General features: G+C 48.9%; 1 protein-coding gene across 1 annotated transcript in view; it reads right to left on the bottom strand.

The window, feature by feature from the left end:
* SHFL (shiftless antiviral inhibitor of ribosomal frameshifting) overlaps positions 1–13,951 on the bottom strand; it is a 30,620-nt gene extending 16,669 nt beyond the window's left edge. Inside the window, exon 1 of the mRNA XM_075272625.1 lies at positions 13,854–13,951. Within this exon, the coding sequence (XP_075128726.1) occupies positions 13,854–13,883 (30 nt within the window). The 5' untranslated portion in view covers positions 13,884–13,951. The remainder of the gene's footprint in view (positions 1–13,853) is intronic.
* Between the last annotated feature and the right edge of the window lie 553 nt (positions 13,952–14,504).

The raw sequence follows: 14,504 nt of genomic DNA, 5'->3' as shown, positions 1-14,504 counted from the left end.
CGGCCCCTGACTGTCTCTAAGGGTAGTAGTGACTATACACCTGTCCCTGACTGTCCCTATGGGTAGTAGTGACTATACACCTGTCCCTGATTGTCTCTATTGGTAGTAGTGACTATACACCTGCCCCTGACTGTCTCTATAGGTAGTAGTGACTATACACCTGCCCCTGACTGTCCCTATGGGTAGTAGTGACTATACAACTGCCCCTGACTGTCTCTATGGGTAGTAGTGACTATACACCGGCCCCTGACTGTCTCTAAGGGTAGTAGTGACTATACACCTGCCCCTGACTGTCTCTTTGGGTAGTAGTGACTATATACCTGCCCCTGACTGTCTCTATGGGTAGTAGTGACTATACACCTGCCCCTGACTGTCTCTTTGGGTAGTAGTGACTATATACCTGCCCCTGACTGTCTCTATGGGTAGTAGTGACTATATACCTGTCCCTGACTGTCTCTATGGGTAGTAGTGACTATACACCTGCCCCTGACTGTCTCTATGGGTAGTAGTGACTATACACCTGCCCCTGACTGTCTCTATGGGTAGTAGTGACTATACACCGGCCCCTGACTGTCTCTATGGCTAGTAGTGACTATACACCTGCACCTGACTGTCTCTATGGGTAGTAGTGACTATACACCTACCCCTGACTGTCTCTATGGGTAGTAGTGACTATACACCTGCCCCTGACTGTCTCTATGGGTAGTAGTGACTATACACCTGCCCCTGACTGTCTCTATGGGTAGTAGTGACTATACACCGGCCCCTGACTGTCTCTAAGGGTAGTAGTGACTATACACCTGCCCCTGACTGTCTCTTTGGGTAGTAGTGACTATACACCTGCCCCTGACTGTCTCTTTGGGTAGTAGTGACTATACACCTGCCCCTGACTGTCTCTATGGGTAGTAGTGACTATACACCTGCCCCTGACTGTCCCTATGGGTAGTAGTGACTATACAACTGCCCCTGACTGTCTCTATGGGTAGTAGTGACTATACACCGGCCCCTGACTGTCTCTAAGGGTAGTAGTGACTATACAACTGCCCCTGACTGTCTCTTTGAGTAGTAGTAACTATACACCGGCCCCTGACTGTCTATATGGGTAGTAGGACTATACACCTGCCCCTGACTGTCTCTATGGGTAGTAGTGACTATACACCTGCCCCTGACTGTCTCTATGGGTAGTAGTGACTATACACCGGCCCCTGACTGTCTCTAAGGGTAGTAGTGACTATACACCTGCCCCTGACTGTCTCTATGGGTAGTAGTGACTATACACCTGCCCCTGACTGTCTCTATTGGTAGTAGTGACTATACACCTACCCCTGACTGTCTCTATTGGTAGTAGTGACTATACACCTACCCCTGACTGTCTCTATAGGTAGTAGTGACTATACACCTGCCCCTGACTGTCTCTATGGGTAGTAGTGACTATACACCTGCCCCTGACTGTCTCTATGGGTAGTAGTGACTATACATCAGCCCCTGACTTTCTCTATGGGTAGCAGTGACTATACACCTGCCCCTGACTGTCTCTATGGGTAGTAGTGACTATACACCTGCCCCTGACTGTCCCTATGGGTAGTAGTGACTATACACCTACCCCTGACTGTCTCTATGGGTAGTAGTGACTATACACCTGCCCCTGACTGTCTCTATGGGTAGTAGTGACTATACACCGGCCCCTGACTGTCTCTAAGGGTAGTAGTGACTATACACCGGCCCCTGACTGTCTCTATGGGTAGTAGTGACTATACACCTACCCCTGACTGTCTCTATGGGTAGTAGTGACTATACACCGGCCCCTGACTGTCTCTATGGGTAGTAGTGACTATACACCTACCCCTGACTGTCTCTATGGGTAGTAGTGACTATACACCTGTCTCTGACTGTCCTTATGGGTACTAGTGACTATACACCTGCCCCTGACTGTCTCTATGGGTAGTAGTGACTATATACCTGCCCCTGACTGTCTCTATAGGTAGTAGTGACTATACACCGGCCCCTGACTGTCTCTATAGGTAGTAGTGACTATACACCTCTCCCTGACTGTCTCTATGGGTAGTAGTGACTATACACCTGCCCCTGACTGTCTCTATGGGTAGTAGTGACTATACACCTGTCTCTGACTGTCCTTATGGGTAGTAGTGACTATACACCTGCCCCTGACTGTCTCTATGGGTAGTAGTGACTATATACCTGCCCCTGACTGTCTCTATAGGTAGTAGTGACTATACACCTGCCCCTGACTGTCTCTATAGGTAGTAGTGACTATACACCTGTCCCTGACTGTCTCTATGGGTAGTAGTGACTATACACCTGCCCCTGACTGTCTCTATGGGTAGTAGTGACTATATACCTGCCCCTGACTGTCTCTATAGGTAGTAGTGACTATACACCTGTCCCTGACTGTCTCTATGGGTAGTAGTGACTATACACCTGCCCCTGACTGTCTCTATGGGTAGTAGTGACTATACACCTGTTCCTGACTGTCTCTATGGGTAGTAGTGACTATACACCTGCCCCTGACTGTCTCTATGGGTAGTAGTGACTATACACCGGCCCCTGACTGTCTCTAAGGGTAGTAGTGACTATACACCTGCCCCTGACTGTCTCTTTGGGTAGTAGTGACTATACACCTGCCCCTGACTGTCTCTATGGGTAGTAGGACTATACACCTGCCCCTGACTGTCTCTATGGGTAGTAGTGACTATACACCTGCCCCTGACTGTCTCTATGGGTAGTAGTGATTATACACCGGCCCCTGACTGTCTCTATGGGTAGTAGTGACTATACACCTGCCCCTGACTGTCTCTATGGGTAGTAGTGACTATACACCTGTCTCTGACTGTCCTTATGGGTAGTAGTGACTATACACCTGCCCCTGACTGTCTCTATGGGTAGTAGTGACTATATACCTGCCCCTGACTGTCTCTATAGGTAGTAGTGACTATACACCTGCCCCTGACTGTCTCTATAGGTAGTAGTGACTATACACCTGTCCCTGACTGTCTCTATGGGTAGTAGTGACTATACACCTGCCCCTGACTGTCTCTATGGGTAGTAGTGACTATATACCTGCCCCTGACTGTCTCTATAGGTAGTAGTGACTATACACCTGTCCCTGACTGTCTCTATGGGTAGTAGTGACTATACACCTGCCCCTGACTGTCTCTATGGGTAGTAGTGACTATACACCTGTTCCTGACTGTCTCTATGGGTAGTAGTGACTATACACCTGCCCCTGACTGTCTCTATGGGTAGTAGTGACTATACACCGGCCCCTGACTGTCTCTAAGGGTAGTAGTGACTATACACCTGCCCCTGACTGTCTCTTTGGGTAGTAGTGACTATACACCTGCCCCTGACTGTCTCTATGGGTAGTAGGACTATACACCTGCCCCTGACTGTCTCTATGGGTAGTAGTGACTATACACCTGCCCCTGACTGTCTCTATGGGTAGTAGTGATTATACACCGGCCCCTGACTGTCTCTAAGGGTAGTAGTGACTATACACCTGTCCCTGACTGTCTCTATGGGTAGTAGTGACTATACACCTGCCCCTGACTGTCTCTATGGGTAGTAGTGACTATACACCTGCCCCTGACTGTCTCTATGGGTAGTAGTGACTATACACCTACCCCTGACTGTCTCTATGGGTAGTAGTGACTATACACCTGCCCCTGACTGTCTCTATGGGTAGTAGTGACTATACACCGGCCCCTGACTGTCTCTAAGGGTAGTAGTGACTATACACCTGCCCCTGACTGTCTCTTTGGGTAGTAGTGACTATACACCGGCCCCTGACTGTCTCTTTGGGTAGTAGTGACTATACACCGGCCCCTGACTGTCTATATGGGTAGTAGGACTATACACCTGCCCCTGACTGTCTCTATGGGTAGTAGTGACTATACACCTGCCCCTGACTGTCTCTATTGGTAGTAGTGACTATACACCTACCCCTGACTGTCTCTATGGCTAGTAGTGACTATACACCTGCCCCTGACTGTCTCTATGGGTAGTAGTGACTATACACCTGTCCCTGACTGTCTCTATGGGTAGTAGTGACTATACAACTGCCCCTGACTGTCCCTATGGGTAGTAGTGACTATACACCGGCCCCTGACTGTCTCTATGGGTAGTAGTGACTATACACCTGCCCCTGACTGTCTCTATGGGTAGTAGTGACTATACACCTGCCCCTGACTGTCTCTATGGGTAGTAGTGACTATACACCTGCCCCTGACTGTCTCTATGGGTAATGGTGACTATACACCTGTCCCTGACTGTCTCTATGGGTAGTAGTGACTATACACCTGTCCCTGACTGTCTCTATGGGTAGTAGTGAGTATACACCTGCCCCTGACTGTCTCTATAGGTAGTAGTGAGTATACACCTGCCCCTGACTGTCTCTATAGGTAGTAGTGACTATACACCTGCCCCTGACTGTCTCTATAGGTAGTAGTGACTATACACCTGCCCCTGACTGTCTCTTTGGGTAGTAGTGACTATACACCGGCCCCTGACTGTCTCTTTGGGTAGTAGTGACTATACACCGGCCCCTGACTGTCTATATGGGTAGTAGGACTATACACCTGCCCCTGACTGTCTCTATGGGTAGTAGTGACTATACACCTGCCCCTGACTGTCTCTATTGGTAGTAGTGACTATACACCTACCCCTGACTGTCTCTATGGCTAGTAGTGACTATACACCTGTCCCTGACTGTCTCTATGGGTAGTAGTGACTATACACCTGCCCCTGACTGTCTCTATTGGTAGTAGTGACTATACACCTACCCCTGACTGTCTCTATGGCTAGTAGTGACTATACACCTGCCCCTGACTGTCTCTATGGGTAGTAGTGACTATACACCTGTCCCTGACTGTCTCTATGGGTAGTAGTGACTATACACCTGTCCCTGACTGTCTCTATGGGTAGTAGTGACTATACACCGGCCCCTGACTGTCTCTATGGGTAGTAGTGACTATACACCTACCCCTGACTGTCTCTATGGGTAGTAGTGACTATACACCTGCCCCTGACTGTCTCTATGGGTAGTAGTGACTATACACCTGCCCCTGACTGTCTCTATGGGTAATGGTGATTATACACCTGTCCCTGACTGTCTCTATGGGTAGTAGTGACTATACACCTGTCCCTGACTGTCTCTATGGGTAGTAGTGAGTATACACCTGCCCCTGACTGTCTCTATAGGTAGTAGTGAGTATACACCTGCCCCTGACTGTCTCTATAGGTAGTAGTGACTATACACCTGCCCCTGACTGTCTCTATAGGTAGTAGTGACTATACACCTGCCCCTGACTGTCTCTATGGGTAGTAGTGACTATACACCTGCCCCTGACTGTCTCTATGAGTAATAGTGACTATACACCTGTCCCTGACTGTCCCTATGGGTAGTAGTAACTATACTCCTGCCCCTGACTGTCTCTATGGGTGGGTAGTAACTATACACCTGCCCCTGACTGTCTCTATGGGTAGTAGTGACTATACACCTACCCCTGACTGTCTCTATGGGTAGTAGTGACTATACACCTACCCCTGACTGTCTCTATTGGTAGTAGTGACTATACACCTGCCCCTGACTGTCTCTATGGCTAGTAGTGACTATACACCTGCCCCTGACTGTCTCTATGGCTAGTAGTGACTATACACCTGCCCCTGACTGTCTCTATGGCTAGTAGTGACTATACACCTGCCCCTGACTGTCTCTATGGGTAGTAGTGACTATACACCTGTCCCTGACTGTCTCTATGGGTAGTAGTGACTATACACCTGCCCCTGACTGTCTCTATGGGTAGTAGTGACTATATACCTGCCCCTGACTGTCTCTAAGGGTAGTAGTGACTATACACCTGTCTCTGACTGTCCTTATGGGTAGTAGTGACTATACACCTGCCCCTGACTGTCTCTATGGGTAGTAGTGACTATACACCTGTCCCTGACTGTCCCTATGGGTAGTAGTGACTATACACCTGCCCCTGACTGTCTCTATGGGTAGTAGTGACTATACACCTGCCCCTGACTGTCTCTATGGGTAATAGTGACTATACACCTGTCCCTGACTGTCTCTATGGGTAGTAGTGACTATACACCTGTCCCTGACTGTCTCTATGGGTAGTAGTGAGTATACACCTGCCCCTGACTGTCTCTATAGGTAGTAGTGACTATACACCTGCCCCTGACTGTCTCTATAGGTAGTAGTGACTATACACCTGCCCCTGACTGTCTCTATGGGTAGTAGTGACTATACACCTGCCCCTGACTGTCTCTATGAGTAATAGTGACTATACACCTGTCCCTGACTGTCCCTATGGGTAGTAGTGACTATACACCTGTCCCTGACTGTCCCTATGGGTAGTAGTGACTATACACCGGCCCCTGACTGTCTCTATGGGTAGTAGTGACTATACTCCTGCCCCTGACTGTCTCTATGGGTGGGTAGTAACTATACACCTGTCCCTGACTGTCTCTATGGGTAGTAGTGACTATACACCTACCCCTGACTGTCTCTATGGGTAGTAGTGACTATACACCTACCCCTGACTGTCTCTATGGGTAGTAGTGACTATACACCTGTCTCTGACTGTCCTTATGGGTACTAGTGACTATACACCTGCCCCTGACTGTCTCTATGGGTAGTAGTGACTATATACCTGCCCCTGACTGTCTCTATAGGTAGTAGTGACTATACACCGGCCCCTGACTGTCTCTATAGGTAGTAGTGACTATACACCTCTCCCTGACTGTCTCTATGGGTAGTAGTGACTATACACCTACCCCTGACTGTCTCTATGGGTAGTAGTGACTATACACCTGCCCCTGACTGTCTCTATGGGTAGTAGTGACTATACACCTGTCTCTGACTGTCCTTATGGGTAGTAGTGACTATACACCTGCCCCTGACTGTCTCTATGGGTAGTAGTGACTATACACCTGCCCCTGACTGTCTCTATAGGTAGTAGTGACTATACACCTGCCCCTGACTGTCTCTATAGGTAGTAGTGACTATACACCTGTCCCTGACTGTCTCTATGGGTAGTAGTGACTATACACCTGCCCCTGACTGTCTCTTTGGGTAGTAGTGACTATACACCTGCCCCTGACTGTCTCTATGGGTAGTAGGACTATACACCTGCCCCTGACTGTCTCTATGGGTAGTAGTGACTATACACCTGCCCCTGACTGTCTCTATGGGTAGTAGTGACTATACACCGGCCCCTGACTGTCTCTAAGGGTAGTAGTGACTATACACCTGCCCCTGACTGTCTCTATGGGTAGTAGTGACTATACACCTGCCCCTGACTGTCTCTATGGGTAGTAGTGACTATACACCTGCCCCTGACTGTCTCTATGGGTAGTAGTGACTATACACCTGCCCCTGACTGTCTCTATGGGTAGTAGTGACTATACACCGGCCCCTGACTGTCTCTAAGGGTAGTAGTGACTATACACCTGCCCCTGACTGTCTCTATGGGTAGTAGTGACTATACACCTGCCCCTGACTGTCTCTATTGGTAGTAGTGACTATACACCTACCCCTGACTGTCTCTATTGGTAGTAGTGAGTATACACCTGCCCCTGACTGTCTCTATGGGTAGTAGTGACTATACACCTGCCCCTGACTGTCTCTATGGGTAATAGTGACTATACACCTGCCCCTGACTGTCTCTATTGGTAGTAGTGACTATACACCTGTCCCTGACTGTCTCTATGGGTAGTAGTGACTATACACCTGCCCCTGACTGTCTCTATGGGTAGTAGTGACTATACACCGGCCCCTGACTGTCTCTAAGGGTAGTAGTGACTATACACCTGCCCCTGACTGTCTCTTTGGGTAGTAGTGACTATACACCTGCCCCTGACTGTCTCTATGGGTAGTAGGACTATACACCTGCCCCTGACTGTCTCTATGGGTAGTAGTGACTATACACCTGCCCCTGACTGTCTCTATGGGTAGTAGTGATTATACACCTGCCCCTGACTGTCTCTATTGGTAGTAGTGACTATACACCTGCCCCTGACTGTGTCTATGGGTAGTAGTGACTATACACCTGTCCCTGACTGTCCCTATGGGTAGTAGTGACTATACACCTGCCCCTGACTGTCTCTATGGGTAGTAGTGACTATACACCTGCCCCTGACTGTCTCTATGGGTAGTAGTGACTATACACCTGCCCCTGACTGTCTCTATGGGTAGTAGTGAGTATACACCTGCCCCTGACTGTCTCTATGGGTAATAGTGACTATACACCTGCCCCTGACTGTCTCTATGGGTAGTAGTGAGTATACACCTGCCCCTGACTGTCTCTATAGGTAGTAGTGACTATACACCTGTCCCTGACTGTCTCTATGGGTAGTAGTGACTATACACCTGTCCCTGACTGTCTCTATGGGTAGTAGTGACTATACACCTGCCCCTGACTGTCTCTATGGGTAGTAGTGACTATACACCTACCCCTGACTGTCTCTATGGGTAGTAGTGACTATACACCTGCCCTTGACTGTCTCTATGGGTAGTAGTGACTATATACCGGCCCCTGACTGTCTCTATAGGTAGTAGTGACTATACACCTGTCCCTGACTGTCTCTATGGGTAGTAGTGACTATACACCTACCCCTGACTATCTCTATGGGTAGTAGTGACTATATACCTGCCCCTGACTGTCTCTATGGGTAGTAGTGACTATACACCTGTCCCTGACTGTCTCTATGGGTAGTAGTGACTATACACCTGCCCCTGACTATCTCTATGGGTAGTAGTGACTATACACCTGCCCCTGACTGTCTCTATGGGTAGTAGTGACTATACACCTGCCCCTGACTGTCTCTATGGGTAGTAGTGACTATACACCGGCCCCTGACTGTCTCTAAGGGTAGTAGTGACTATATACCTGTCCCTGACTGTCTCTATGGGTAGTAGTGACTATACACCTGCCCCTGACTGTCCTTATGGGTAGTAGTGACTATACACCTGCCCCTGACTGTCTCTATGGGTAGTAGTGACTATACACCTGCCCCTGACTGTCTCTATGGGTAGTAGTGACTATATACCTGTCCCTGACTGTCTCTATGGGTAGTAGTGACTATACACCTGTCCCTGACGGTCTCTATAGGTAGTAGTGACTATACACCTGTCCCTGACTGTCTCTATGGGTAGTAGTGACTATACACCGGCCCCTGACTGTCTCTAAGGGTAGTAGTGACTATATACCTGCCCCTGACTGTCTCTATGGGTAGTAGTGACTATATACCTGTCCCTGACTGTCTCTATGGGTAGTAGTGACTATATACCTGTCCCTGACTGTCTCTATGGGTAGTAGTGACTATACACCTGCCCCTGACTGTCTCTATAGGTAGTAGTGACTATACACCGGCCCCTGACTGTCCTTATGGGTAGTAGTGACTATACACCTGCCCCTGACTGTCTCTATGGGTAGTAGTGACTATACACCTACCCCTGACTGTCTCTATGGGTAGTAGTGACTATACACCTGCCCCTGACTGTCTCTATGGGTAGTAGTGACTATACACCTGCCCCTGACTGTCTCTATGGGTAGTAGTGACTATACACCGGCCCCTGACTGTCTCTATGGGTAGTAGTGACTATATACCTGCCCCTGACTGTCTCTATGGGTAGTAGTGACTATACACCTGCCCCTGACTGTCTCTATGGGTAGTAGTGACTATACACCTGCCCCTGACTGTCTCTATAGGTAGTAGTGACTATACACCTGCCCCTGACTGTCTCTATGGGTAGTAGTGACTATACACCTGCCCCTGACTGTCTCTATGGGTAGTAGTGACTATACACCTGCCCCTGACTGTCTCTATGGGTAGTAGTGACTATACACCTGCCCATGACAGTACAAATTGCCCCCATACCCCAGTCCCCGGCCACAGTTGCTCCCTGCCCGTCCATCTCCTGCCAGCTTAGTTGCAGACCAGTGACTGCAGCACCAGACAGCTCTGAAACCTAAACCACTGGATGTCAGGGACATCACTCGGTGCCCATTAACCCATTCACTACCAGAGATGCTCTCATTAACCCTTTCAAAGGAGATAACTATCAAAGATACTATCACATGCACAGTTTCCTACTGAGAAGGCACAAAAATCTATGCCAAAATCTCAACGTGGCTCCCGCAGGTTTTGCTATGGAGTTTTTTCTGGGCTCAACCAAGGGTTTTTAAAAAGCACAAACTAAGAGCAGACCCTTAGTATTATTGTGTAACATGCGGGCCATGACCTATGACCTATACACCACACAATGTTTTTCCACTGCTTGTGAGCACAGGTTACCTATATAAAACCAACATGGAAAATTTCACCTTTAGAAGTCAGCAAAGTGTAAGTAGTGCCGCCACGTCATGTTTCACCTACAGCGGGAAAGCTCCATACACTTCACAATAACTCAGGATATAATGGTGTCAACTGCAGCGCTGCGGAGACATTGTGTCAAATAACAAACACAGCTCTGCTACATCCGATCAATACAACGGTCAACGTTGACCTTCATGATGAGCGAATGCTATGAACTGGTTTCCAGTGGTCAGAACTAGAGATGAGCGAACGCCGTTCGTTCGAATATCAGGCCGTTCGGGATATTCGATTACAATCGAATACAAGGCCGCAAACGCAGTAAAAATTCGTATCCCCTCCCACCTTCCCTGGCGCGTTTTTTTCAGCAATAACTGCGTAAGAGGTGGGACAGGAACTACGACAACGGAGGCAGTGAAAAAAAATCGGAAAAAGGGATTGGCGGCCGGAAACAGATAACCTCCAATTTAGATGAATGGTGGATTTACCATTCGACTAATTTGGGACCGTGAACTATGTGACTGTGAGACAGGGACAGATGTGCTGGCAGGGTTAGCTAGGGATTACCTTTATTTAGGGGGGAATGTTACTCACCCAGCTTTTTGGGGCTCCATCTCGTCGGGATCCCTCTCAGCTTGCGATATGCAGGAGCTGACTTTTTCCCATAGGAATGCATTGACCAGCGTTGATTGGCCGAATGCCATATAGAGTACAGCATTCGGCCAATCAACACTGGTCAATGCATTCCTATGCCGAGGTGAAGCAGAGCTGAACCTGCTACACACTCAGCTATACCGATGTAGCAATCCAATGCAGCAGCACTGAGTGTGTAGCAGGTCCAGCTCTGCTACATTGGACACTGCTACATTGCCAGCACATAGAGTTGAGCTGATCTTGACATTTCAGGATCGTTTTTAAAATCCAATTTCCGATCATTCGGAGATTGGATTTTAAAAACGATCCTATTCATTACACAGCATGTAGTCCAAATATTGTTGGACCCCACGCTGTGTAGTGATTAACTCCCCCCCCACCACACCGTTGTCCACTTACCTACATAGCTGCAGCTCCCAGCTCTTCTTGGTGCGGTCCTCTGTCCACTTGTCTTCAGAGTCTTCTGACGTCTCCCCACCCACACTCTCCAGTCGCACTAAGCCCCGCCTACTCCCTGCATCTCTACAATACTAGTTTAGGGAGGCGGGGTCCTCTGTACTCTTCAATCACTCACGTCTCCCCTCCCAGTACCCGCCCACACTCTCCTAAGCCCCGCCCCTCTCCCAACTAGTATTATAGAGAAGGCGAGGCTTAGGATAGTGTGGGCGGGTACTGGGCGGGGAGACCCGCCCACAGTCTCCTAAGCCCCACCTTCTCTATAATACTAGCCGGGGGAGAAGGGGGCAGGGCGCTCTGAAGACCGGACAGAGGACCGGACCGGACCAAGAAGAGGAGCTGGGAGCTGCAGGTAAGTGGACAATGGTGGGGGGAGGGGGTTAATCCGATACTGCACACTCAGCTCAACTACTCTAGAGTTGAGCTGAGCACAAGTAGCTGGAGGGATGGTTGGCAGTAATGCAGAGCTGTGTGTGTGACAGGAGGAGTAGTTGGACGGATGGTTGGGTGTAGCAGAGCTGAGCTCTGCTTCATCTCCGGTGTCTGGAGTTTCCGAGCTAACCGCACGGCTAGCTCTGCTTCATCTCGCCATAGGAATGCATTGACCAGCGTTGATTGGCCAGTGTACAGCATTCGGCCAATCAACGCTGGTTCTGCCGGAGTCTAAAATCGAACCAGAATGGAAACTGCTGTGGACCGATTTTAGACTCCGCCTCCTCAGGCAGAACCTGCGTTGATTGGCCGAATGCAGTACACTGGCCAATCAACGCTGGTCAATGCATTCCTATGGGAAAAAGTCAGCAAGCTGACATCGCAAGCTGACAGGGGATCCCGACATAATAAAGGTACTTGATGCCTCCAGACATGCTTCCCCTGCTGTCCCAGTTGCATTGCAGAGGTGTTGGCATCATTTCCTGGGGTGTGATAGTGGACTTGGTGACTCTCCTGAGGTGAATGGTGGGATCCCCTGTAGCGAAGCATTTTCCCCCATAGTCTATAATGGGGTTCGATATTCGATCAAATAGTCGAATATTGAGCGGCTATTCGAAACGAATATCGAATCTCAAACATTTTACTGTTCGCTCATCTCTAGTCAGAACTAATCTATTTGTCACCAAAACTGCAGGGAATGAGGCGGGGGCAATATATATGATATTATACTATGAATACAGTATAACAATGGCAGTATACACTATATACACCGTCAGTACTCCACTCTCCAGCATACCCATCATAGTTATATTAGTGTTATAGCTATACAGTGTATAAATGCCAAACAGCACAGAACAATGACTATAAAACAGAACATAAAAAATAGTGCACACACAATACAGCACAAAAACACAAAGCAAACAGAGCACAACGTGTACGAGACAGAATGTAATATACAGAGCACAGTATAGAAAATGTAGCACAAGATACACATAAATACAGAGCACAATGCGAGGGGCAAAGAGTATGGAGTGTAGAACATAGAGCATAGAGTATGAACAATGGGTAGAGGTGATGCCAGTGTGACGTTACTGTCATTGTGATATATTTTCAGACTGCCTTTACACAGAATCCAGTGCACAGAACACAGGGAACACATAACAGAACATATAATCCATTGCACAGAGCGTATACGATGCAGTATACAGTATATAGTATGCAGTGTACAGTATATAGTATGCAGTGCACAGAATAGGAGATGCTGAACAAGCAGAAGGACTTCTGACTGCAGGAAAGGGAAGGTTAAGGGGTTAACTCAGGGCAGGGGGCTGCTGATCAGGGTTCTGATGAAAGGGGAAATCTCTTGGGGGTACTTAAGGTCAGATCTGGGATTTGATGGAGCAGGAGGGTACAGCGGTGGGTCCTCTGATTGATGCTGGACCACAAGGGCTCCTTGGTCCCCAAACTTGAGGTTAATCCATCACAGCTCCCTGTGCACCGGCCAGCAGTACCTGGAGGGCGCCCGCACTGTACCAGTAGGGTATTAAGAGTTGGGGTCGGAGTTCATTGTCGGTTTATAAGATCTCCTGTATGGTGGGGAGACAACCTGTGACCCTCCATTGCTAATTGGATGGTTTGGGCAGGGGGGCCATGTGGTCACAAGTTTACAGTCCTAGTCTGGTTCTGATCTGCCTGCAGTCCAGGCCCAGCACATCATGAAGGAGTTAACCCCGGGGCAGGGCTGTGACCCCCCCACCTGGTGCTGATAGAAGGGGCCGGACATCTTGGGGGGACACTTAGGTGCAGCCTCTGGGAATTTGCATTCCTGGACACCCCCCCCCCCCTTCCTCCCTCCCTCCCCTCTATATGTCACAGCAGGCTGGGGGGCTATGAGGGGGGGGGGGGATACATAATCTGCCTGCAGTAAATAGAACACAGAATGCAGTATACACTGACACGCCGGCACTCGCCTCCAGCTCCTCGGCGGAGTTCCCCTGCATTGTCCCGGTGCTCCGGTGCCCGGCAGGCGGCTCGGTCCTGGCCCCGCTGCCTTCAGTCAGGAGATTGTTCCGGGTCCGCCTGTGAGAGGAGGAGACTGGATTATTATACTGTACAGCGGTCATGTGACTCAGGAGGGGGGGGGGGGGGTGCTGGGGCTTGTAGTTCTACAGAACAGCACCATCCAATGGGGGATACATGTCCTCACCTGCAGGAGGCGCTATGTGATACTACATACTATGGCTGGGACCTGTTGTTCTCCCGCAGTCTCACATGGTGGACTGGATACTACTATACAGCAGGACAGTATCAGCATGTTGTGGGACTACAAGTCCCAGCATGGAGGAGGCACAAAGTCTCCCTGATGAGAGTGGCGCTGCATTAAACCACATAATATTGAGAAAGTTACTATACGACAAATCTGATCTCCAAAAAACTAACACAATATAGTGCTAAATAATACTGCCATATAAAGCCCACTAATAAGATAAGATAATCCTTTAATAGTCCCACAGTGGGGAAATTTCAGTATGTAGCACCATGTAATTCCCAAAATGTAAAGATTACCTGAAGTCATTACAACTCACATAATACTGCCATATAGTTCCCTCATTACAAATTAG

The sequence above is a fragment of the Leptodactylus fuscus genome, chromosome 5, assembly GCF_031893055.1.
Source record: "Leptodactylus fuscus isolate aLepFus1 chromosome 5, aLepFus1.hap2, whole genome shotgun sequence".
NCBI classification, from domain to species: Eukaryota; Metazoa; Chordata; class Amphibia; order Anura; family Leptodactylidae; genus Leptodactylus; species Leptodactylus fuscus.
The sequence above is the reverse complement of the archived record's forward strand: the minus strand, read 5'-3'. Positions and strand labels throughout refer to the sequence as shown.